We start from the raw sequence: 27,897 nt of genomic DNA on the forward strand, positions 1-27,897 counted from the left end.
TATAAAGGCCTGTGAAAGCAGCCAGATGTTCTTCACTGAAGAGGTGACGCCGGGTTCGAGCTCTGAGCCCGGGCCGAGCAGCAGCACTCCAGGTAGGGTTTAACCACACTGACTTGCAATATTTATTTATGTCTCCAATAAAAGAGTGCAACAGCAAACTTTCACCGTGAATATATAAATACAAACAATAAATAAAAATGCATAGAGAGTACAAATGACCGCCAATAATGTTGGAGGGAACATATGGAGACAACAGTAAAAATCTAAATATTAATTTAATAATCTTTCTCCTTAGCTCAATGGCAGCTAAATATGAGAGGAAGAGCAGACAGGATCAGCTCTTCTGTGGGTTCATCTGGTGGTGGTTACAGTAACAGCCGAGCGGTGAGAATCCTTTACTTTTTTTTTTTAACTTTTTTTTTTTAACTTTTTTTTTTAACTTTTTTTTTATTTTAATTTTTTTATACAAATCCTTCATGTGTGATGCCCTGGCGAATGTAACAGTACCTACATTTAACCACTAGGTGGTGAAATAGCAAATCAACTCTAAATAGTAGATTATTATAGCAAAGTCCCTTTAAGTAGGATGGGGCAATTTGGAAAAATATCACGATTTTTTTCAGGAAAATCACTATTCATGATTTTATTACGATTCTTTTTTGTTTTTGTTTTACTATTTTGCAAGTGACTGAGCATTACAGCCAAACTAATTTCCCTATTTTAAAAACAATGCCTAGTCAGGGTATCCGCGGGGTCTTGAAAAGTATTAAAAGGTGATAAATCAATTTTGGGAAAATTAAGACCATTAAAAAGTATTAAAAAGTCTTATCACGGCTTTATAAAGTCTTAAATTTAAAAGTATTTTTTCTAGGGATGCACCGAATATTCGGCCGCCGAAAATAGCCCAAAAGTGCATTTTCGGTTTTCGGCCGAAAGACTTTTATCACCGAAACAATACGGCTGAAATGTTGTGATGACGCAAACAGAAACCGCGACCTGCACGTGCTTGTCTGAAGCAACATGTCTACGGTGTGGACGTATTTCAGTATATCTGAACCCGCGAGGAGACGGAAGCCTTGTTTATACTTTCGCCTGCCTCCGCAGCGCGAGTCTCCACAGACAGCGCGCGCACCTCTCCAAACGGTCGAGGCGTTTATACTTGACGCGCTCGCCGTTGTACTATTCTTTGAAACGACAGGGACGACTCAAGTAACTGTCCTCTAACCATCAGGAATCGGTGAGAAGAAGAAAGATAAACACGTGACAATGTTTATTTTTTAGTACCACCACCAATACAAAAATAATCATGTAAAACCCAGTAAACCCTGAGATTATTACTTGTGACATTACAACAAAATATGTATATGAATATGTACTAAATTAACGCTCTCTTAAATATTTTTTAATTTCACTAAACATATTTCATTAAGTTTCGTGTACATTTGTATTAAACATGGACCTTTGTTCATTAAAATGGCTTTTTATGCTAGTGTATGCTCATTTTTAAAATCTAATCAACTAATTTAGACGTGCAAACTGGGTGCTGGTGTGATGAGAAGTTCGTGCTCGGCTTTGTTTTTATGAGAGAACATTTCATTTTAAAACCTTTCTGCAGGCCAGCAGATTATTATTTAATGTACACATGAGTGGGGTCAAGTTAAACATTTTAGTTTGAATTTTATTTTATACTGTGCATTGTGCTAAATAAATATTTGCATAATTTGTAATTGATTTATTCTTTGAAAATGTTAATTTATGCAATTGCAATGCCTTGATTTTAGTAAAGTTTGTACACAGTCATAACCATAAATGCAATGGTACTTATAATTGGCATAATTTCTTTCGGTGTTTCGGTCTTCGTTTTTTCGGCCTTGGGTTCCTCTTTTTCGGTTTTCGGTTTCGGCCAAGAATTTTCATTTCTGTGCATCCCTATTTTTTTCTGAATTAGCTGTCCAACAGTTTGAGTCCCAAAAACATCGTAAAAGTGTGTGAATTTAGTCATTTTTATTTTATTTTTAAACGAAGAACTGAGGCACATGTCAGCATGATTGTTGTTGAGGGTGGAGCAAAGTTTTGTTTTGTTTTTTAATAAACTTTGCTTTGATTTACTATCCCAGCCTATTTGATTTTTTTTTTTTTTTATCAGAGTGGTCTATAGTCTTTATCACAAACTAAAACTGTTAAGTTAAAAGTATCACTGATGTAAATGGTTACAGCTTGAAGTGGCGGTGAGGTATTAAAAAATATTGAGAAGGTCTTGAAAAAGTCTTGAAAAGGTATTAAAATTAACTTCAAGATTCCTGCATATACCCTGAGTGGTGCGTTCACACCGGACGCGAATAGCGCGTCAGGCGCGAGTGATTTCAATGTTAAGTCAATGCTAAGACGCGTTACGCGCGTAAAAAATTCCTGCGGCGCGGTAGACGCGAATACGCCTCATTCGCGCGTCAAGTTCGCGCGAATGGCGCGAATTGAGCGTCTGGCGCGTTAAGCGCGTTACGCGCGAATGATTTAGTTAGTGCTATTTGTGCATTCACGCGTTTGACGCAAATTCGCGTCTGCCGCCCGAGTTGAAAAATCTGAACTTCTGCGTCAATTCGCGCCACGTTAACCAATCAGGAGCCTAGCTGCTTGCTGCTGTCACGTGGTGAAGTATCTGGATGCTTCAATAAATTATTTTGTAATATATGACTGTGGTTCTAATGCACAACAAAGCAAATATTTTATCACATAAAACTTGATTTCAATATATGAGACATACTCATTTTGTATTGAATGCTATTTATTCCATATCTAGATTATATGAAATATTATTATAATGTAAAGACAACCAACATATCAGTTCGTGTCTGGACAGTGATGTGTGAGAGAGAGAAAAAAATCACAGGACAGATTAATCACTTTTTGAGGCTGGCTTTATTTATTATCAAAACAAAAATAAATGACAGATTAGGTGGATGCGGGCGAAGGTAAACCTTGCGCCGGACTGTAGAGCGCGGGCTCGACAGGCATAGACCACTCGAGGCCGAGGGCTTATACGGCCTACGCTGTCCTCGTCAGCGTCCTCACCATTAGGTCCACCAAACCTAGCTCCTGGAGCAAATTGTGAAACTCCTGAAACCCTCCGGAGGCTCTGGTGGACCCGAGTACAGCGACGATGCCCCTACGCAGCTGTTTCTGCTCTCCAGAGCATATACGAGCGGTGACTCTCTCGAATAATGCTAATGCTAATGCTCGATAAACATCTAAAAAGATGGCCGCGAACGGGTTTCGAAACTTTCGCCTCTGGATTTCGCCTCTGACGCGCGTAAATTTCGCTTCAAACTTTTGTTTTTACGCGTGTCAATTTCGCCATTGACACGCGAATTAACACAAAGTGGTCAAGCGTCAAACTAGACGCGGTAGACGCGAATTTGACGCGCTATTCGCGTCCGGTGTGAACGCACAGTTACAAGGTATTAAAATATAAAATAAAAAAGAATGGCAGACATTTAGGCCAAAGTGACAGATAAAAAATCTTTGTCATTATTTTGTCTTAATTCAAAAATTAGAACAAAGATACACATTGCTGCAGCTCAGTATTTTTGCCACTTATTGGGCGTAACCGCAGTCACTCCGGCTGACGGTGACGTCACGCGCATACCCTCTAGTGTCTTTACTTTTTTTGTTAAATATTATTATATAATAATTTAATATTATACTTTTGTTGTTATAATTTAAATATTATACTTAGAAGTTTACTAATTTGCCAATAGTTACATTTACCTAGGTTAATTTGATTTATTTTCACAGTAATTATTGTTTTGTTGTATTATAAAGGCATGTGAAAGCAGCCAGATGTTCTTCACTGAAGAGGTGACGCCGGGTTCGAGCTCTGAGCCCGGGCCGAGCAGCAGCACTCCAGGTAGTGTTTACCCACACTGACTTGCAATATTTATTTATGTCTCCAATAAAGGAGTGCAACAGCAAACTTTCACCATGAATATATAAATACAAACAATAAATATCAATGCATAGAGAAATGACCGCCAATAATGTTGAAGGGGAACATATGGAGACAACATTAAAAATATAAATATTAAATTAATAATTTAATAATCTTTTTCCTTAGCTCAATGGCAGCTGAATACGAGAGGAAGAGCAGATAGGATCAGCTCTTCTGTGGGTTCATCTGGTGATGGTTACAGTAACAGCCGAGCGGTGAGAATCCTTTACTTTTTTTTTTACAAATCCATTTCAGGGTTTAACTATTTGTGTGAACTAATTATATTTTGCCATAAAGGAGTCGAATTTGATGCCCTGGCGAATGTTACAGTACCTACATTTAACCACTAGGTGGCGTAATAGCAAATCAACTCTAAATAGTAGATTATAGCAAAGTCCCTTTAAGTAGGATTGGGCAATTTGGAAAAAAAAAAATATCATGATTTTTTTTCAGGAAAATCACTATTCATGATTTTATTACGATTCTTTTTTGTGTTGGTTTTACTATTTTGCAAGTGACTGAGTATTACAGCCAAACTAATTTCCCTATTTTAAAAACAAAGCCTTACAAGGTATTAAAATATAAAATAAAAAAGAATGGCAGACATTTAGACCAAAGTGACAGATAAAAAATCTTTGTCATTATTTTGTCTTAGTTAAAAAATTAGAACAAAGATACACATTGCTGCAGCTCAGTATTTTTGCCACTTATTGGGCGTAACCGCAGTCACTCCGGCTGACGGTGACGTCACGCGCATACCCTCTAGTGTCTTTACTTTTTTTATTAAATATTATTATATAATAATTTAATATTATACTTTTGTTGTTATAATGTAAATATTATACTTAGAAGTTTGCTAATTTGCCAATAGTTACATTGACCTAGGTTAATTTGGTTTATTTTCACAGTAATTATTTTTTTGTTGTATTATAAAGGCCTGTGAAAGCAGCCAGATGTTCTTCACTGAAGAGGTGACCCCGGGTTCGAGCTCTGAGCCCGGGGCGAGCAGCAGCACTCCAGGTAGTGTTTAACCACACTGACTTGCAATATTTATTTATGTCTCCAATAAAGGAGTGCAACAGCAAACTTTCACCGTGAATATATAAATGCAAACAATAAACAGCTATGTATAAAGTACAAATTAAATGACTGCAAATAATTTTGGAGGGAACATATGGAGACATTAAAAATATAAATATTAATTTAATAATGTATCACTTATTTATCAATTTATATTAAGTGTTTCTGATAAAGTTAAAAAAATTGTACTAATAAATCTCACCTCACGCACACTGATTTGATTGGTATACATTGTAATACATCACATTGAGCGTATCACATACAATGTAGTCGCCTCGTAGTAAACCCTCTGGTCCATCAGCTGCCGTTTGTTGTGTGCAGTGGAAAGGCACCTTCAGACTCTTGGGCCTCACAGCATATAGATCATCTGCAATACTGATCAGTAGTTAAGATGTGTGCATGAAAACCCACATCAGTTAGATAGTCCTACTCTTTCTCCTTAGCTCAATGGCAGATGCAAATCAGTGGAAGAGCAAACAGGATCAGCTCTTCTGTGGGTTCATCTGCCCACTCCACACCTGCACTCTCACACCCTGGCCGAACCCCTCAGCGAGACCTCAACAGTATGCAACTAACTAATTAACTAACTTATACATTTTTCTGAATGGATGTCACTAGTCCTGATTAATTCCTTTGATTAGAATGAATGTGCTAAATCAACTGATAACTCACTGTGCAACTCTTTTAATCTAGTGACAACGTCTTCATCTGCATCTGCGTCTCATGCGTCCTCTGTGATAGTGGCTGTGGTGGAGGGACGTGGTTTAGCTCGGGGGGAGATTGGCATGGCCAGTATCAATGTCAAATGCCCAGAGCTGGTGCTCTCACAGTTTGCAGACACTGGAACTTATGCTAAGGTAAAGATGCATCCTTTCTCTAAACCACTTGTCCTCTGTAGGGTCACTGTTAAGGTAAAGATGAAATCAGTTATTGTGAAAGCAACAAACATTATGAAAGCAATATTTTATTGAGTGATTAAAATAAGAAAAAATATGTTAAAAAAAGCAAAGAAAATGTTAGTAAACCATTTTACTTGTTATTTTATTATCAAACAATTTCATCTGCGCTGGTTTCTTTTTTCTTTTCTTTTTTACTTTGTAATATTTAATTAAAAAAATTTTTTTTTTAAACAATAGACCCACTATTTTAAGAGAATTTGCTCTTTGCTTAGCATTTTACTTTCATTTTAATTAATTACATTTTTAGTGTAATTATAATATATATATATATATATACAGTATATATCTCTGCGTGCGACTGAAAAATATTTAGGCGCACTGGTGCGAGTGACCCGATCGATTCTCATGAATATAAGTAATACAATTGGAATAGAAAGTACAACTCCCAAAATGCATCTACACTGAGCAACAGTTAAGTTTCGTACTGCGATCGGCTGCTTTTCATGCCTACAGTCAAAGACTTTGCTTCAGTCTGCAGAGCAAGTGCAAAAAACGTGTGCGACGGACTTGCAAAGCTAAGATAATGAGTTTTTGACAATTTAATGCAGTAGAACTAGTGCCGTCAAACGATTAAAATATTTAATCGCGATTAATCGCATTAATGTCATAGTTAACTCGCGATTAATCACACATTTTTATCTATTCTAAATGTCTCTTGATTTCTTTTTGTCCCATTATTTTTTCTCATTTTAATGCTCTTATCAACATGGAAAAGTGGATCGGCTTGCTTTGTGCAAATGTTTTTTATTGAAAACAACATTGACAATACTGTGTTCAATTTCACACTAACATTCTCACTTGGAGCAAATAATCTCTCAATGTAACAATGTCCATCAATAAAAGGGTGAAAGAAATACTGACGAGGGGGCGGAGAATTCGCATCAGCTGTGTGTGATCTCACGATAAAAAATTAACGCCGTTAAAATGGGTTTGCGTTAACGCCGTTAATAACGCGTTTAACTGACAGCCCTAAGTAGAACACTATGCACTTTGTAAAACTGACACCAATGATTTTAAATGTTTATACAGGTAATTACTAAGCTGCATAACTTGATGCCTCTGGAGATTCTGATGCCAGACACTGCTAGTGTGAAAGGACAAGGAACAAAACTCTACAACCTCATCACTGAGAGCTTCCCGGTATCATACTTGTTTTTTTTACCTCTATCTCGTCAATAAATCAGGGCTGGGTGACTCATACCATAGAGACTGTAAATTAGCACTATTGTCAGAGATTTTGCACACCGAGTTTTAGAATTAGAATCGTATGACTGAGTGCAGAATATTTCCTTGTTTACCTGTGCAGTCAGTCACATTCACTCCTGTTCTGAGGAAGTACTTCAATGAGAAGAAGGGCCTGGAGTACACACTGCAGCTCTGTGTCCCTGAGTTCAACACTGTGCTGATGGAGGTGCAAACCAAGTAAGCCCTCCATCTTTATGATAAACTTGGGTTTTATGCATTTCAAGGGATCTGTTTCATGTTTTTGTTTTAGTTCCAGGATTTTGCATGTACGATAAGATAAGATGTACGTGATAAGAAGTGATTCACTAGTATAAGAACTCCAACTATATGGACTCAAGATAGACATTATCTCAGATGTGACCTTTCACTGTGACAGTGGGAAATATTTGCCTGTTTCAGTTCCATTTCGAGAGATATGAATGTATTTCCATAAATATAATAATTAACATATGTAAGACAGTGGTGCAAAACTCAGTTCCTTGATGGTCACACAGAGATTAGTTCCAACCCTGCTCCAACACACGTACCTGTAGTTTTCAAATAAGCCTGAAGGACTTGATTAGCTGGATCAGGTGTGTTTAAATAGGGTTGAAGCTAAACTCTGCAGGGCTATGGCCCTCCAGGAACTGAATTTTGCACCCCTGATTGTAAGACATATCATATATGATGAATATGACTAAAACAATGACAAATAAAACATGTTGTCTGTCTATAGATACTACTGCCTGGCATCTGCATCTGCCCTACTAAAATACTTTGAGTTTGTTCAGAACTCAATATATGCTCCTAAGTCACTGAAAGTGGTCTTCACTGGCAGTGAGCAGACAGCCATGATTGACGCGATATCAGCCAGCAACTTGGAACTAGTTGTGAACCAAAGAGATCACAGGTTAGAAGTTAAAGACACAGAGCATTATGTGTCTGCAGTTTTAGTTCAATAGAATTTGAACACCTGTCATCCACAAAGATCCTATGCCCCAAGATCAGCTCCATTTCACACAGTTTATAATATTTAAATACACACAAAGAATGTAAAAAAGCACACAGATTTCATTTTGGTGTGACAGAAGTGTCAGGTCCTTTTTTTTCTGCTTTTAAAGCTTTGCCTAAACTTTGTAAATATAACTATGAGCACATATTTGTTTGTTTTTTTAATTCATGTGCTCTTAATAATCTTTAATTAAAATAACTTCCTCTCTCCCTCTTGCTACGACGTCTCTTCTCGGCCCTGTTTACACCTGGTATTAAGATGTGTTTTGGTCGATTGGATCACAAGTAGACGTAGACAAGGAAGACACACTCGTTTAGACCTAGCAGTGTTTCCCCTAGGATTTTTTTTCAGGGGGGGGGGGGGGGGGGGACTGCTAGTGTTGCGGAGCGGGCGTGTTACGGATACGTGGTGTAAATTTTTTAGCAATCAAAAAGCATGTCTAATTAATTGAAATAGTGTATTATGAATTATTAAACGTATACAACATTTAAAAAAAAGAAAAAGAAAAATTTCACACTAATTCTGTGTTGTGTTTTTTCTGGTAATAAAATGAAGACATAAAACACAAATTTTATAATTTATCATCAATTTTAATCATATGAAATTAAATAAACTTTTTGTCAAATAACGTGCTGCACAATGAGCTTTACTGTTAAAATTAAAACATGGATTATTCCTTAAATTCAGTTTTGATGATAATTTATTTGGATTAGTGTTAGTATTATTACATTGGGACATATCTAAATTCTACTGTACAACAGTAATATATTTCTGTCAAGTTAAAACGAACTTTTATTTTGACGGGTTGCCGTGAAGACCTTTTGAGTTTGTGTGTTTGTCATGATGATAGTTTTTCTCAAATGAAGCGGTTAAATGATCACGAAGTGACTTTCAGAGTGGATCTAGAGCCTGGAGAGGAAGTTTATGCATTTGTGTCTTCATATAGGCCAAAAAACAGCGCAAGCGTCACACGTGCTTCAGTGTGTGTGTGTGTGGTAAATTAAACTGCGCGTCGGCTGCACCATTCATTCACACAGAACATGCAGGATTCGTATTTAAATTGTCTTTGTGGTTTAATATCCACACACACTTGTCTACATCGCGATTTGATTTCAAGTGTACACTGAACTGCTTTCTATTTATTCCTCAAAAGATTGACAAATTCCATGAAATTCCGCGTTATACAGTAAATTTCTTTTTTATGACTGGATTTCGTCAGCAATTTAGGGGGGGCGGGGGGGCGTTTTGGGGGGGCGGGCCGCCCCCCTAAAACAATGGTAGGGGAAACACTGCCTAGTATTTTAATTAATCTCTTTTGTCCACTTTCAACCACCTCTGTTCTGATTTCTTCGAGGGGAGGGTCTATGGGTTGGTAAATGTCTGGGCTTTTTTGGATCTTTCGATTTAATGGACAAGGTTAGGATTAATGGACCCTAAGCTCGTACAAATATGAACGCGTCCGGAGACGATGGAAAAACATATGGAGAGCAGCAGCTTTCATTTCTGCTCTGAGCCACAAGACCACACCAAACACTGTGAGTGTGTGTTAGAAATCAGGAATGGTGAGAGAACATCGTGCTTGTTACGTTTATCATCTTCAAACCAAATTTGAGTCTGCAGCTGACAAAGTTTGAATCCCGTCTGGCTAGCGTGCTTCCCATAATATTTATGCATTAGCTCAGTAGGCGGAGAGTAGATGGTCTTTTGTGGCTGTTCGAACACATTCGACCACATGAGCGTTTACACTACGAAACCAACCCGTTCGAATGCGTTTTCGACTACCTCTGGAAGTGGTCGAAAGTGGAGAAGCTCAAAACGTTTTAGACCCGTTTACACCTGTATTTCGATCGACAAAACACATCTTAATACCAGGTGTAAACAGGGCCCTCTTCTCTGATGATGTGTTTACTGGCGTGAGGGCCCTACATTTTTCTTGCCATTTCACTCAGATATATGTCATTATAAGGAAGAAAAGGCTATCAAAACTTCTGTTTCATGCAGACTTTAATGTCAGTAACCGACCCGTATGCTGTTATTTGCAGGAGTGAGCACACTCTGTTTGGGGTCTTAAACTACACTAAGACTGCCGGTGGGGAGCGGCGGTTACGCTCCAATATTCTTGAGCCCCTGCTGGATGAGGTCACTATCAACTCACGTTTGGACACCATAGAGGTGATCACCTGTTATCTGTATGTTTTTTTCTTTTTCTTTCACTCAGTTATTTCTCTCACTCATTAATTAAATAATCTTCTCTTTGATTCATTTCCAGGAGCTGTTGCAGAATGAAGAGCTCTTCTTTGGTCTGAAGAATGGTAAATACTTCATTTTATTTGTCAGTTTAAGAGACTTTGTTTCAGGCTGTTTTTCCTACTGGTTTTACCCTTCGAAGCTGCAGTTTCAGACGATTAAGTGTTTATTAGGTCTGTAGACCAATTTTCAGTTGGTAAACATGGTGACATTTTTATGTGGGCGGAGCTTAGGTGGTGGCAGAACGATCCCTCTGGCCGCTTCACTAACGTAAAGTCTGCAAGTTATGTTAGCTTGTTTTTAACAATGACTGGAGAAAATCCGATTTTATCTTAATGTGCATGGTCACTCAGTGCCCAGGACCGCGATTGTTATTTGCAAAAGTTAATTTTAACGGACAGAAATTGACCCGTACTGTATACACTAGGGATGGCTCGATACCACAATTTTGGCTTCGGTACGATACCAGAACCTAATACCTCGGTATCGATACTAAATCGATACCACAGGTAAAAATAAAAAAAACGGTCTCAAAATTTAAGTGACACTTGAAAAACACTGCTTGAAACTCTCCGCTACCAAATGTGCAAAGAAAAGGTATCAAAATGTAAAAAATAAAATAAAAAATTCAGTCAGGGAACATACAGTAGGTTACATTTTTATTTTATTTTTAAACCTTGCAATTATACATTTAAAATAGGTTCATATCTATAATAATAGATTAACATATAATAATAATAATAGAATAATGAAATGACATGTAAACCATTAGCTGTCATGCATCAACAGAGAATTATCAACATTTATTGCATTTATTCATCTTGGTTTGGTTACTGTTTGGGTTCATATTAATGCATTGCATAAAGTAATGTTAACATGCTAAACATGTATTAGTATATTTAATTTTCTAGGTAATTTAATTACTGATTTATATAGATTAATAAATGCTATAATACTGTTAGGTCAGGTGGTTACCTAATGAATGCTGACAAATGTAGCTTAATTTGTAATATTAGTAATATTCATATTAATACTTCTCTATCTCTCTCTCGCGCCAGAGCGGCACTAATATGCCATTCATTTTACTATCACTATCATTAATACTAAAATTAATATTATTCAAATTTGTATTCTTTATTCATTCAAATTCAATTAATATATGTTTGTTTGAAAGTGCAAAAATGATGAGAGAGACCTAAACTGAATTGGTTCTAGTGTGTCATGCAAGCAGATTTTGAGCTTTCGTGTTTACCACCGTATCCAGAGCCGGATAAACGCAAAGGCAAACTAGGCACGTGCCTAGGGCCCGACTGGCGGGATGGGGCCCAGACAGAGGGATACATTTTTTTTTTTTTTTTTTTTGTATTTTTTTTTTACAAATGTCCTATCTACAATTTATTTCAATATTTATTAATTAACTAAAAATAGTGACGATGTTTATCTTAACCATAGACTGTTACATTACGTCACATTAACGCCAGCCCATCAGGTGCTGCGAAGCAAAAGCCTAAATAGGCACGCAAAGAAGCACAGCTCTAATGCAGGTGTGTGCGTTGTCGTCATCTATTTTGGAGTGATTGCAATGTATTCTAAATATAAACTTGTACTGTAGATCAGCGTCATTTCTGGAAAAATCATTCACCGCTTTATTACGAGTTTAAAAGAGCGCGAGCGTCATTAACGTGCCCAGACGCGACGCTTTGAATTTGCGCGTACAACAATGAATAACATCGCGTCGGGAGCTGACTAAAAACACTACAAAAGTAAAAGACAAGACGTTTGTATTCAAAGTTAAAAAGCCAACACACTACAACATTTTTAAATGTTTCAAATAAAGGATCTCGGGTCTATCTTCTAAATTCTGCTGATGATTAGATTATACCCTGTCTGACATCAGCCTACTTACGCCAATAATATCAGTTTAGAATTTTTTTTCTAATCAGTAGCGATCGTGTCTTTCTCTTCCACTTCATTTGTGTATAGCATATTTAAGCTAGCAATGCAATGCATAATATCATATTAGGCCTACTTATATTAATAATATGACAATATCTGCAGTCAATATTGATTAAATGGGAGGGGAAAATCCTGCCCATACCAGCTATGAAAAAAATGATAAAAGCATATATCACTGAAGTGGTATTCTGGAACTGTGAATAAATTGAATAAAACAGCAAAATAACAATAAAATCTTCATTAAACAAAAAAGAGATTACCTCTTACCAATTACTATTTTTAATGTTTTTGAAAGAATGTTTTTATTATGCTCTACAAGCCTGCATTTATTTGATCAAAAATACAAAAAAGAAAAACAGGAATATTCAGCAAGGATGTGTTAAATATATAAAAAGTGATAGTGAAGACTTTTTTTAAACAACTTTTTAATAATAAAAAAAAAATCCTGAAAAAAAGTATCACAGGTTATAAAATAAATATTAAGCACCATTTCTAACATTTGATAATAAATCAGAATATTATAAAGTTTTCTGAAGGATCACATTACACTAAATTCAGCTTTGCATCACATAAATATATTTTAAAGTAGTAAAATAGCCAAACTATTTAATAATATTTCACTATTATTTATCTGTATTTTTGATCAAATAAATCCAGGCTTGATTAGCATAAGAGACTTCTTTCAAAAACATTAAAAATAGTAATGTGTCCAAACTTATGTACTGTGTAAGTAAAAACATTTAAAATTAAATGTTGTATAAATTAAAAGGTTAGGAATCATATTTGTTTCAAGAGTTTTTTATTGGGGGTGGGGGGCCTCCAACATGAATATTGCCTAGGGCCTCCAAATGTCTAGAACCGGCCCTGACCGTATCATATATAATTGATAAGCTCTTATGTATGTGCGCTGTTCAGTGTTCAATAAAAGTCTAAATTAAATCAGTTGAATGATGGACTAACCTGTCGATCTCTGAACTCTCTGAACAAGTCAAGATGAACAACTGACAAGTGCTTCGGCAGATTTGATGTGTTGCCTCCCCGTTTGCAGAGTGGTGCATTGAGATATGTTTCCTTACTTTTCTCATTACTTTTGTAGGCAAAGTAATGCCTTATTTCACTCATACTGCTCTCTCTATTTATTAATTTCGGGCGTGTAGAAATTCGAATGAGCTTTGTTTGATCCATCGCGTTCCTCCGTTGTCACCGCGTGCCGGTTTCGCGTGACCCGTGTCAGTTTAGGTAGCGCACTGCCGCCTAGCGGTGAACTTCGAAACAGCAGCGCATCAAATACCGAATTGAACAAAATTATGATATTGTACCGTTTGAAATATAATATATACCGGTATTTTTGCAGTACCGGTATACCGCGCATCCCTAGTATACACGCTGGACGTTCTGACAGGATTAACGCTAACGCTACCTCCGGTTGAGTGGCCTGACTTCTACACCTACCTGATAGAGAAACGGAGGGCATGTAAATCTTTAGATGCCTATAACTATGTGCTGAATGGTCAAGTACAAGACTTGTGTGGTACGATCCGCAATTCTGCCTAGCCAGCGCCATGAAGACGACAATGTAAAGAGTGACATTAAGGTGCAATCTTAATGAGGTGAATATTTTTTAGAAATAAAAAATTGCAGATAAAGCATATTAATTTTTCATTGATTCTTGCACCCAACAACACAACAAGATGACATTTAATAATAAGAATAATTTAACCATGGTTATCAGAAGTGGTCCACTGAGAATTGTGGCAAACTTGATCGTCATGAAATCTAATTTACATGAGGAGGGAGCCATATTTACATTCAGGTATTAGCCAAATTACAAACCCAAACTCTACCATTTTTGTAGTCAAGTATTGAGTATTGACACACACAAAAAAAACACACAAGAAAAACAGGTTCTGTACCAAAACTTTACAGCTTATACTGCAAACTGTAAACATGGTTGCCAAAATAATATGCACTGCACTGCTTACTTGCTGCTTATGTGTGCAGTGTGAAACAGGCCTTACTTGTTATTGAGCAATTTTTTGGTGATCTTAATAGCTCTTAATTTCTTGGATCAGACCTACCTAGAATTGCACCCACAATCATAATGTATTAATGTTTACCAGATGCCTAAATATTTGCCTGGCACCACTCCATGGTGGGACATTATTGATGTTGTGCTTTTATTCACAGCCATTGCACAGTTCCCGGATATAGATGAGCTGCTGTCTGCTCTTGTTCAGGTCCCAAAGCAAGAGACGGTAGGCATAGGAAACACATTTTTTTCCAGAGTACTAAACTTAAAGAGGTTGCTTTCTTATGAGGGCGATGGGGTGGGTAATTTTAATTTATTTTAATTAATTTTAATTTAGAATATCATTGGTGAGAGAATTTTACACTGTCTTACAGGTCTACACTGAAAAAAAAGTAACCTACAAATGGAAACATCTAAATTAACTGGTTTTAAGTCAAAAATAATATTTGACATCACTGAACCAACCTAGATAAATTAATTTATACTAGGGATGTCAATTTTCACAAATTCCCATGATCGATCGTCGTTTAAATTAACGATCAATTAATCGATTAATCGTTAGCCTTAATACTGCAATATGCGTCTGCTGCAGTGCATATGGCCAACAGCATGACAGCGTCTGCAAATGCTGCTCAAACCGCTATGTTCCTCACCAAATTAATGAGAATGGTTTTAATCTAAATAAAGGGCTAGTAGGATTGTAAAATGTTTCGATGTGATTGATAATTAAATTACAGGGCTCGAATTTCGGCGCGGGATTGCGCATAATTCTAATAATTCCCACAGGTCTCCCATTTATAATGCAGGAAATTCCCGCAATCGTAATCCACACAGATTATAAAATCAAATAATTCTTTTAACAACTATCCGCCAGACGCAATTTCACAAACAGCGTGAGTGTTCAGCGGTGCCGCGTCTTCTATCTCTTCTCTCAAAATGTGTTGTGCAAGGCAAGCATCAAGCGCTGCGGCGACACACTCGCGTTTAGGAGTCGGGACATGACGGAATATTCACTTGCACAATCGGCCCAGCAGTGCATCGTGCCTGAAGTTTACCATTTGCACGTCTTTTTAAGTCTTACCAGTTTAAACATTCAAGCGATTTTAAACTAGGCTAATCAGTGCTCGCGCGCTCTCTAAGAGATTATTTTCTATGCGCACATTCATAGAGAATCCGCCTCAAAAACAGCTGGCCAGTAACAAAAGTTATTTTTCGCGGATTATATTGCTTTAACACGCAAAATTGTGTCAATTTCGGTCTTCGTGAGTATACTCTAAACATAGTCGGTTTTGTCTTTTAATAAGCATAAAACGCATGCCAGTATAATGAACGCAGGATCCGTGCACTAGCTCATTAATTTAGTTGTCAAAAAAACAAAATATAGCTTTAAGTTAAAGGAATCAGGATTAATAGCCTATATATATTTAATTTATTCAGGACTAAAATACTACCCAGTGTTATTTTCCATTTGATTACTTTATTCAGTTTCTGTAGGCCTATATGAAGTTAGACCCATTGAAAAACTTTTCTCTTTATTTGTCTTTATTTGTATCTTTATTCTATTGTATTTGTGCTACTTTTTTCAATTTAATTAAACAATTTAAATCAAGCTTCCTTGTGTTGTGTAAACTCTTAACAACAATATTACCCCATTGTAAAAATGCAATGAGCGCAAACATTTAGGCAAGATAAATGTAATTTTTGTTTGGAAAAAATGCCCCCCGCCCTTCTCCCCCTCAAAAAAACAAATCCCCCCGATTTCCCCCCCATTTTCCAAAACGAAATTCAGGCCCTGAATTAAATTAAATATTTAATAATCAAATATAACGACTAATACAACGTGTCACCAACGCCGCCTCAGATGCGCTTGTCAGAATGTGTGACTTGTGGACGCGTGCTCTTCCTGGAACAACGCACTTAAAACGGCAACTAAACCCAATGAATTCACACCGATTTAATAAAATAGTGTTCTCATGTTATGTAATATGAAAGTCCCAAATTAATCCTCGTTATTAGTCGTGCATTCTGCTTGAGCGGCGCGCGCTGAATGAATAACTTAACTGTTGAGCACTTTGCTAGCACGTTATTTAACTCAAAGAAACGCATCCTATGAGATTAATCAGATATATACAAAATAAACATAATATTACAAATTATATCTGCACAAAATGACGTGAATGCACAAGTGAACTTGAACTAAGTTACGTGCCATTCAGAATGACTCATGTTGTGGACGCGCTCTTCCTGGAACAACGCGACACGGCAACTAAACCAAAAGAATTCACAATGTTTTATTACAATATTGTTCTCTTTATAATGTTATATAATATGACAGTCCCAATAGTCGTTATTAGTCGTGCATTGCCATTTGAGCTGCGCGCGCTAAAGATCACGCTGCGTCAATTCTTAACCAACTGCATCCAATATGAGATAAATCAGATATAGATAAGCACACACAAAATAAACTATTACAACTTACATTTGCACAAAACAAAAGGCAGCGAATGCACACGCAAACTTATAGTCATGATGAAGGTGTAAAATAGTCCCAAACATAACTCCGGCGCGCTCGCTTACATGTTTCGCGGTTGAGCAGCACGCACGCGCATGAACCTGCTTAATCGATGATCGATAAGGTTTATCGATTAAACGTGTTATCGACAATTAATCGATCATCGATTAATCGTTGACATCCCTAATTTATACCAATAAAACTATTTTTATGAGATAAATCAGGTAAAAATATCTCTTTAAGATTTAACAATTGCAGGTTACAATTTTTTACATGATAGTTAAGTAGCAGGCACAATTCAGTAGATATAGACTTCATCCTTTAGCGAGAGAGACATTTGGCTTATAAATTCAAACTTTTCATCTTCAAAAAGACTTTTAAACCATTGTTTGAATTAGTGACCCTCAATAGTTTAGCAGTTAATAATCTTTTTTATGTTTTTCCATGTAGGTACCGGTGGCTGAAGCAAAAATAACGCAAATAATTAAGCTAAAGCACATTCTAGAACTGGTCCCATCACTGAAGGTAACTTGGGCATTTTTAAAAAATACTGTAAGACTCCAAATCATTAAAAGGACTGTACATAATCTGCAAAGAACCCATATTTTAACTAAACCTTTTATGTTTTCATCTATTAATAAGAGCAGTAGCCATCTCACCTCAGTGTAAAGTCAACATTAAATCAAAATTGACATTATTTAGACATAAAATCTAATTTTTAACATTTTGGTCAGTATAAGTAACGATGTTAATGTAAACAAGTAAATTTCTCCCTGATAAGGCGATGCTGCAACATTCCAAAACACCCTTGTTGGAAGCATATTATACCTCACTTGATGACAGCAGGTAATACGTTTTACACACTTAGCTATGTGAACTTTAAAGGAGAACTCCGGTCAATTTTAACATTGAGCTCATTTTTTTGTAAATTTGGAGTGCTGTCAGTACAGAGAACAACGACAAAAATCGGTGTTGCCTACACTGTGTTATCCTCTTTTTAAAATTTGCACCCTGTTAACTTAAACGGGGCAAGTTTTAAACCTGCTTTTAGCCTCTTAACATCCTTGATGTGTCATTACAAGTGCACAGCCACGTGAGTGACTTTATTCAGAGTGAACACGGTAAATCTGCGCACATACCGTATTTACTTCCTGTTTTGGCACTTAAGTCCACAGTAGTCGATTGTCGAGTTCACGCGCACGATCATTGGTTACTAAGCAATTCAAGAGAACGCGCGTGAACTCGACAATCGACTACTGTGGACTTCGACCGATAAAAGGAAGTAAATACGGTATGTGCGCTGGCTAATAAAACATCACTTTTATTCATATCTTTCACATCTACTGCAGTCAGATTCACCGTGTTCACTCTGAATAAAGTCACTCACGTGGCTGTGCACTTGTAATGACACATCAAGGATGTTAAGAGGCTAAAAGCAGGTTTAAAACTTGCCCCATTTAAGTCAACAGGGTGTAAATTTTAAAAAGAGGATAACACGGTGTAGGCAACACCGGTTTTTGTCGTTGGTCTCTGGACTGACAGCACTCCAAATTTACAAAAAAATGAGCTCAATGTTAAAATTGACCGGACTTCTCCGTTAACACAGGAGGCACAAAGAATCCCATGTTTGAGTACAGAGTTCAATCAGCACTTTCATATGTGCATTTGATGGTTTAGTTCTAGTTCTAGAATGCAGCCCATCAGGTTTTACTATTTTATCTTTAACATTTCTCATTTGTGTTGGGTTAGGTTTAACAGCATTCTGGATCAGATCAAATCGCTGATTAATGATGACACCAGCTATATGAAAGGCAGTTTGACCATGCGCACACAAAAGTGCTATGCTGTACGGCCCAACGTCAGCGAATTCTTAGATATTGCACGACGAGCCTACACAGAGGTGATAGATGACATAGCAGGTGAGCTCCTTAAAGTGTAAATTGCAGGTTAACCACCACAACCAATTAATGTGTAAATTAAAGTACTCAATGTGTATTTATGTAAAAATTTCTGTCTTAAAATGCGTTAAAATAACATTGATTGGGGTTTCTTCAAAGGTAGCATGTTTTTTACGTAACTGGGTGATGACGTCATAACAGGGAGCGCGGGCGGTAATGCACTCACTCTGTGTGTGCCGGTTGAGGGAGAATAAAACGATTCGCGGGACTCCCGCAAACTAGAAATATCTATGAATAAAACATAAAAACGAATACATTTTTATTCATCTGTTGCAGAAAAGCAATAAGAACAACTAAAACAAAATAGAAACGGTTTACAGGCAGAGTTTCTATTTCTAACATGTCTGCAGCGTTGAGCGATGTAGCCAATCACAGACATATGTGTTGATTTCTTGAACGCAATAATGGCCAATCAGAAGCATTTACGATGGACTCCCCTCACCGCTCAAAACGGACTTTTTGTTCAGTGCTGAATTCTGTATGCTGGCAAATCCTCTAATTATAACAAACATAGTGTATGAAAGCTTCATTGATAATAACAGAGATGTGTGAGATCGCGATGAACTGATGTCAGCTTTTTAGGAATTATTAAGGGAGCGCACTTTGCGCGCAGTCATGCCAGACTATGCACGCAGTAACGTTAGCCCGCTTGCTTTTATGTTATAACAGTGATCAGGAGCATGTATGCTGATGTGTATGGTGGCGACACGTAGGCTAACTTGAAAGTATTTGGAGGTACAGAAAAAAAGTCTTTTTGCGGGCGGGAGCGGGACAAAACATAAATGTTGCGGGCGGGAGAAAGTAATATAGAAAGTATGAGAACGTCAGTTATAACGACCCACGTATTAAAAAATAGTCGGGTTTAAACCGGGCTCATAATTACAGTTAATGTGTCGGGCAGGGCCGGACCGGGCTCGGACACAGCGGGCTCGGGTAGGGTCTTGTTTGAATTTTTTGGGCCCGATGTAAGCTCTACCTCGGGTATGCTAACACTTACAGGCACGAATCAGCCGTTTGTCCTTGGGGAACTTGTGGAGCCTCTCCCCAGTTTTTGATGTATTCGTACATCCCGCACAAACACAATATTTAACCATTTTTGCTAGCTAGGTCTCCAATATAACTCAACTCCAGGCCTGAAGCATAGAGAGTATAAGCTTGGAGTACCTTTTATGACGTCACGCCCAGCTAGTGGAAGGGAGGGGGCGTGCTTAAAACCACTGTAAACTTTTCATATTATATTCAGCATTTTGGTATAAAAAACATAAAAAAAAAATGGTGGGCGGTTCTTATCTTTATGTTTAGTAAGCACATTGCATTATCTTCGTGAAAATTTTTACCTGCAATTTACACTTTAACTTTAGTGGACTATGAAAAGGATGAATATGTAGGTTATTGTGAATTACTAATTCATCTGCAATAACCACACCGCCACATGTTAAATTACCATTAAATGCATTAAATTTATTATTGAATTTTGGTTCCTGAGGTCAACTCTTAAAGGAGTCATGAACTGGCTTTTTAAATGTTTTTATATTGTTGTCTGAGGTCAACTTATGATGTTCGCTTGGTTTTTACATTCAAAAACATCAAAATGAATAAGTAATAGGCTATTTTCTACCCTAGTTTTGAGCCTAGCTCAAAAACGCTCGTTTTTTTTATGGGCGTCTCGCATTGAAGACTTAGAAATAAACGCCCACTGCTGTGAGTGGATAACAGTTTTGCATATTATAATGAGTTTAACGTGTAATGCGCGAATCGGTGGGCGGGGCTAAACCGTCCATGTTGAAGTAGGCGTTGATCTTCTTCTGCGGGGGTGGTGTTTTATCCTCTTTGTCGTCATAGTTCCCCACTTTGAAAAACGAGTCGTTTGCTAAGCCTGGTGTCAATAAAAGCTTTTATTGGACTAACAAGGACGTTTTCAGTTCTGAAACTTACAGGATATTCTTATAATATGATGACCTCTTAGATGTCAAAAGCTCAAGGAAAATTTGATTTCTCAGTTCATCACCCCTTTAATGTTCATTAAATTCATAATTTAATAAAAAGTTTGTACGTTTGGTGTTGTAAATGTGGTTGGCCATGTGTGCATATGTTTAAATGAAATGCCACAGTCGGTTATGCAGTCCATATAGTTTGTGATTAATCAGATCTTTCCAAATTCCATCCTGTTTATATGTTAGTCATGAACATTAGCATTATTGACGTGTTTGTGTTGTTGATGATCAGAACTGGTGGCTCAGCTTGGAGAGAAGTACAGCCTACCCCTCCGAACAAGTTTCAGCAACACACGTGGCTTCTTCATTCAGATGAGGCTGGAGGGTGTGGTCTTACCTGCGGGGAAGTTACCAGAGGGGTTCATCAGAGTGAGCAAAGACATCAACTTAAAAAAAATTACTGAACGTTTTCATAAGTGTTTAATGTAACATAAAAATTAAATACACAATCTGTGTGCATGTAAGATAAAAATCTTCTTAAATAGACAATAAATATTGCACTTTCCTGGCTATAGGTTAACCCTATAAAGCCTGTATCATATTTGATAAGGAAATTTATAATGCCTTTAAATGATCAACACTGCTGAAAAACCTGTTGGGGGCAATGTAACCAAAATATTAATTAGTAATATAGAGTATATATATAAACTTACCTGCCACTTTATTAGGTTCATCTTGCTAGTACCGCCGGTTGGACCGCCTTTTGCCTTCAGAGCTGCTTTAATTATTCGTGGCATTGATTCAACAAGGTGCTCAAATATTTTGCAGAGATTTTGGTTCATATTGTCATGATAGCATCAGACAGTTGCTCCCGCTGTTCTAACACATCCCAAAGGTGCTCTATTGGATTGAGGTCTGGTGACTGTGGAGGCCAGTTGAGTTTAGTGAAATGATTGTCATGTTCAAGAAACCAGTTTGAGTTCTGTGATGTGGCATGTTATCCTGCTGTAAGTAGCCATCAGAATATGGGTACACTGTGGTCATAAAGGGACATGGAACGAAGCTCAGATGGTATTACGGGGCCAAGAAAATGTCCAACACCAGAAGCCTGAACCGTTGAGACAAGGCAGGATGGATCCATGCTTTCCTGTTGTTTATTCCAAATTCTTTCCCTACCATCTGAATGTCACCGCAGAAATCTAGCCTCATCAGACCAGGCAATGTTATTCCAATCTTTGGTGAGCCCGTGTGAATTGTATTTAGGGGTGGGCGATATAGCCTCAAAATTATATCACGATATTTTAAGAATATTTGCGATAATGATATTTATGACGATATAGAAAATCTTTTTCTTTTTTTTTTCTCATTACGTTTATCTCGCCTACATGTTTGCTCACTCATTGTGTTTTTACAATGGGGTAATTTTGTTGTGTTTACACAACACAAGGAAGCTTGATTTCAATCTTTGAATTAAATTGAAAAAAGTAACAAAAATCTATACAAAAAAAAAAATAAAGATACAAATAAAGACAAAAGTTTTTGGGTAGGTCTAACACTAGTATTCAGAAATACTACAGAAACTGAATAAAGTAATCACATGTAAAATAACAGTCTTTTAGTTCTGATTCCTGACTAAACGAAATAAATAGGCTATTAATTCTCATTCCTTACAATTAAAGCTATCTTTTGTTGTTTTGACGACAACATTAATGACAGACAGATGTGGCTGCTGTCACTTTTACTGCTAGTGCACTGATCCATTGCTATTTTTATTATACTGTTTGTCACATGCGTTTTATACATAACCGACTGTGTTTACGAGTATACTTAGCAAGACCGGAATTTTGAACCCCCCATTAAAGCGATATAATCCAGGGGAAAATTACTTTTGTTACTCGCGAGCTGTTTGTGAGGCGGCTTTACTGTATGTATGCACGCAGAGAAACGCTCAGAGTCTCTCAGAGAGCGCGCGAGTAGCCTACTGGATAGTTTAAAATCGCTTGAATGTTTAAACTGATAAGACTTAAGAAGACGTGAAAATTATAAACTTTAGTTGTGATGCACTGATGGCCCAATTGTGCAAGTGACAATTCAGTTATGTCCCGACTCCTAAACGCGAGAGTGTGGTATCGCCGCCTGCAGCACTTGACTCTTGCCTTGTGCAACACATTTTGAGAGACGAGAAAGAGAAGACGCGGCAGCACCGCTGAACACTCAAGCTGTTTTTTAAATTGCGTCTCGGAGAAAGTTTGGTTGTACTCGACGGTGTGTTTTTGCTTGTTGTGTTTCCACCTAGCAGTAACAGTTTTTTTTGTTGCATATTTTGCAAAATATTGTGCTTTGTTGGAGGTCTGACCTCTTGTAACCAAACCTCTTCCATTCTATTGAAGTAGCTCCCTTTTTATGTACTAAATTGTCATCAGAGGCTGACAGGCTGCTCTTACTCTCAGACAGGTGATGTTGTTGTGCACGCTAGAAAAAGTAAATGCGCCATACGTCATCGCGTCGCTATATCATTGATATCGCGATATGACACTTTTTTATCATGTCAAAATTTATACCGGTATTATCGTGAACGGTATGATATGGCACACCCCTAATTGTAGCCTCAGTTTCCGGTTCTTATCTGACAGGAGTGGCACCAGTATTTCTTCTGCTGCTGTTGCTCTTCTGCTTCAAGGTTCGATGTGTTGTGCGTTCAGAGATGCTCTTCTGCAGACCTCGGTCGAAATGAGTGATTCGAGTTACTGTTGCCTTTCTATCAGCTGAAACCAGTCTGGCCATTCTCCTCTGATGAAAATGCATCAACAAGGCATTTTCACCTTCACAAAGAGCCCATTTTTCTTATGCATATTATAGTTTCCCAGGAAAATTATTAACTGCGCTATGTATTTCACTATTATACTTTAATATATTTATACAATATATCTTTATTCATTTCTTTTATATCTTTAAAATAAAAAATACACAAAAGACACATTTTTATCAAACACCCTCAATAAGTCTCTACATCCTTCCAAAAATATTTAAATCTTCCAGAACATGCTTGACATAAAAACAAAAACTATGTTGCAGATATATGTTATATAACATATGTTACATATAACATATGTCGCACTGTGTAGCCCTGTTTAATTATCCATAAATATTTATTTATTTTAGAAAAATCATGTTAAAATTTGAGTATCAAATATGACGTCTATGTCTGTTTAGCTTCATCGTGTTTTGGTTTAGCTTTCCCTCATCCCATTTTGCCTGTGTTCCTTGGTCAATAGTTTCTGATTAATCCCACTCCTGTTTCTGGTCTGGTTAATTAAATCTCAATGTGTATATAAGCCTTTGGTTTCCTCGGCTGTTTGTTTGGTCTCGTTTGTGTTCTGTTCTTATTCTTCTGTGAATTTTTTATGCTTATTAAAAGTCCTGTTTCTATTTGGAATTTTTTTGTGTTTTTTTTGTGTTTTTAACTACATTTATATGTAGTTCAATTAATTATATTTTTCAGACTATTATTTCATATGTCAGGCTTTACAGGATTATAGTGTTGAATAGCAAGTGCTAATGGGCTTAACCTCAACACTATAGGTGACCAGACAGAAGAACAACTGCTCGTTCACCACTGTAGACCTCATGAAAATGAATGACCACTGTGAGGAGGCTTTGAAAGACATTTTTCACATGTCTTATGTGTGAGTATATGGTAGCTCAAAGTAAGATGACTAGTGCAAGAATCATTTTAGTCATAGATGGTATTTATGTGCACTGCAGGGTTGTGTCCAAGTTACTGAATGAGGTCTATGAACAAATCTACTGCCTGTACAAACTGTCTGATGCTGTGTCAATGCTGGACATGCTGCTCTCTTTGGCTCACGCCTGCACTGTCTCAGATTACGGTAATGTTAAGCGCCATATAGGCGTAATGTAGATTATTACATTTATGTGATGAGGACATACATTTTTCCTTCTTTAGATACTGACAGCATTGATTTTCTTTTTAATTACTTAATAACTTAAGTATTTGTTTCCTTCAGTGCGTCCTGAGTTCACTGATACATTGGCAATAAAGAAGGGTCGCCACCCCATCCTGGAGCGCATTTCTGGGCAAGAACCCATCTCCAACAACATCTACATCTCTGAGGGAAGCAATTTTGTGATCCTAACAGGCCCCAACATGAGTGGCAAGTCCACCTACCTTAAGCAGGTGGCCCTCTGCCAGATAATGGCTCAGATAGGTACACAGAGTTGCTATTATAAAAATAATAATATTTGTTTGTTACTTGTTTACTACTCTTTTGGTCACTAGATCACTCTATTATTCCCATACGCGCAAACACCACTAGTATAGAGTAAGTGTGGGTAATGATGAGCAGGTTTGTGGTAGGGTCTAAGATAATGGATTCATTTGCATGATTTAGCACCAGCTGTCTAGTCCTGTGGGATCAAAACAACCTTATTCAGAATGTCGTCTTTTTCCCAGGATCCTTTCTGCCCGCGGAGTACGCCTCTGTTCGTATTGCGGATCAGATATTCACCAGGATAGGAGTAGACGATGACTTTGAGACCAACTCTTCCACATTTATGGTTGAGATGAAAGAGGTAAATTGTGGAAGAAACGGTTTTAAACAGCTAATCAAGAACATTTTATTGAAATTTCATCAATGAAACCTTAAAGTATAGTATCAAGTCTTAAAATTTTTATTTACACATGTATTTTTGTGTTCATTCTGATATTTCCATGTAATTTTCTACTACACATGGTCTTGGTATGTATCAATAAATAGCTATATACACAGTACTTTTATATAGAGGCATATACAGATAGGTCTGAAGCTTGTCTCACATGCAGTTAAAAAAGTATTTTCTCATTTAAATACTTAACTGCACTCCTAGGTGTCTTACATCATCCACAATGCAAGCAACAAGTCACTTATCATTATTGATGAGCTGGGCCGAGGCACCAGTCCAGAGGAAGGCATTGGTATCTGCCACAGTATCTGCGAATTCTTCATCAATATTAAGGTGCTGTATTTATTTTATCAAGAGTATATTTTATACAGTAAAGAGGCATATAGAAAACAAATAAGTATTCACATATACCAAACATACTTGATTGGTTATTCTAACATTGCTCTACTCACAGTATTTCCGTAAGTAACTAACAAAACTTGTGCTGTACTAGGCCTTCACGCTCTTTGCAACGCACTTTCTTGAACTGTGCCAGTTGGAAACTCTTTACCCCAACGTGGAGAACCAGCACATGCAGGTTCAGCACGTCCGCGCAGGAGATGGTAGAGCAGAGAAGGTGGTCTACACATACCAGCTCAGCCGAGGACATTCAGAGGAGCGCAACTATGGTGGGTTAAGACTATTCCAAGCTTTTCTAAACTATTTAATCTATTCTATGACAATTTATTGTATGGTGGTATAGTATTATATAAGTCACATTTGCATATCTGTTGAACGTGTGGAATAAGTGAAGCCAACACATTTGCTGCGTTCCAATTCGCATACTATCTGTTCTAAATAGTATTCGAAATTAGAATTAGTGTGTTCCAAATCGTAGTATTTTGAATCGAGTATTCCAAAGATACCCGGATGGTCTACGCTCTAATGGCTAATATTGCCCACAACCCATTGCGCGTTAGACGAGGATTCGATTAGAACTACAAACATGGATTTTTTTTTAAAAGTGTTAAACTACAAACATGGCTGATGTGTGAGAACGATGGTTAAGTAGAGATCTTTTGAAGTGTTTTGAGTGATTAATAATTAGTATCTAACCTGACGAAAATATATTTATTCAATGTAATCCATAAGAAATTTCATCAGCAACAACATTGTGAACTTTAATAAAGATACGTTTGGTCATTAACTTTTAAATGCATCATTATGCAAAAACATGAGGAGAGTTCTTTGCATGAAAGACCCACGATTGGCAGATCAACGTGCTACTGCATTTCTCTCCGATATGGTAGGAAATTCAATTGTATGTGGAGGATTTTAACTGTGACAAGATGATTGTCAGGGCAGTTTAGTTTAAATGGTGACAGGATGCACATAACTAAGCAACAGAGTGGTCCGTTAAAGACGCAATCATGACTAAGTGGTGTGTTCTTTTCTTCTGCTACACACTCAAAAGTATGTACTTTTTTCACAGAAACTTTTAGGTACAAACATACTTTTAGGGCATAGTATAAGTATGCTGTCTGCTGTTTTTGTTTAGGTATAAGAGCAGCAGAGATGACCAATTTACCACCAGAAGTTATTCAGGAGGCCAAAACTGTCTCAGCTAAAATCAGCCAAAAGCTGTGGGTATGTTAAGATTCATGAATTATATATTCTAGAGGTACAGGAGAAAAATCATATACAGATAGCCTGCAGAGTTAGTTACCTTATATCTCCATTGTCTTGTCCACAGGCCAAGCATTATAGTGACCCTGCCACTCGGAAACAGAGGGCAGACTATCGTCTAGCCACCAGACTGCTGCAGACGGCCCGTAACTCACGGTTGGACCCAGAGAGCCTACGTCACTACCTGAAGGCCTTGAAAAGACAGTATGAGGCTGAAATTCACAATGCTACTGAGTCAGTAGAGATAGAGGAGTGAGGTCTGGCGTGTGAAATGGGTTGGTGGGGTAGGAACATTACTAATCAAATAAAATGTTATTTTAAACTGAGACCAAAACCATATGAGTCCATGTGTTCCACTTTGAGGTGATATAAACCAATGGTTCTCAACTGGTTTGACCATGATGCACCTCTTGATCTCTCTTTGATCACAAAAACTATGCATTTATATCCTCTTACTAAGACATATTATTGAGAGATATAGGCCTGGTTTCACAGACAGGGCTTAGATTAAGCCAGGATTAGACCTTAGTTCAATTAGGATATTGAAGTAGCTATTATAAGTTAGAAAAAAAAACATTACTGGTGTGCATCTTGAGACAAAACAAGAGAGGCTGCTGACTGCAGAGAAAATGGTTGGAGTTTATGTCTATCTC

The 27,897-nt window shown here is 37.3% G+C and overlaps 1 protein-coding gene across 1 annotated transcript; it reads left to right on the plus strand.

Annotated features, from left to right (window-relative positions):
- Positions 1–27,533, plus strand: msh4 (mutS homolog 4). The gene is made up of 25 exons (XM_056245478.1): positions 1–92; positions 296–384; positions 3,820–3,904; positions 4,112–4,200; positions 4,921–5,005; positions 5,509–5,628; positions 5,759–5,922; positions 7,054–7,164; positions 7,331–7,446; positions 7,985–8,158; positions 10,303–10,432; positions 10,530–10,572; positions 14,651–14,718; positions 17,455–17,529; positions 17,786–17,850; positions 18,754–18,923; positions 21,189–21,325; positions 24,479–24,582; positions 24,662–24,786; positions 24,925–25,125; positions 25,371–25,489; positions 25,784–25,912; positions 26,073–26,247; positions 27,117–27,205; positions 27,312–27,533. Exons 1-25 carry the CDS (start codon positions 26–28, stop codon positions 27,498–27,500), a joined length of 2,919 nt encoding a protein of 972 aa, XP_056101453.1. The 5' UTR covers positions 1–25; the 3' UTR covers positions 27,501–27,533.
- The last annotated feature ends 364 nt before the right edge of the window (positions 27,534–27,897 follow it).

Source organism: Rhinichthys klamathensis, unplaced genomic scaffold (assembly GCF_029890125.1).
Source record: "Rhinichthys klamathensis goyatoka isolate OS25496 unplaced genomic scaffold, OSU_Roscu_1.1 h1tg000032l_1, whole genome shotgun sequence".
NCBI lineage: Eukaryota > Metazoa > Chordata > Actinopteri > Cypriniformes > Leuciscidae > Rhinichthys > Rhinichthys klamathensis.

Excerpts from the sequence above, each read along its gene's own strand:
- msh4 (XM_056245478.1), top strand. The coding sequence starts at position 26 with ATGTTCTTCACTGAAGAGGTGACGCCGGGTTCGAGCTCTGAGCCCGGG. Across the intron at positions 5,006-5,508 it reads GGCGAGCAGCAGCACTCCAG|CTCAATGGCAGATGCAAATC; the intron begins GTAGTGTTTAAC and ends CTTTCTCCTTAG. Across the intron at positions 25,913-26,072 it reads AATTCTTCATCAATATTAAG|GCCTTCACGCTCTTTGCAAC; the intron begins GTGCTGTATTTA and ends GTGCTGTACTAG.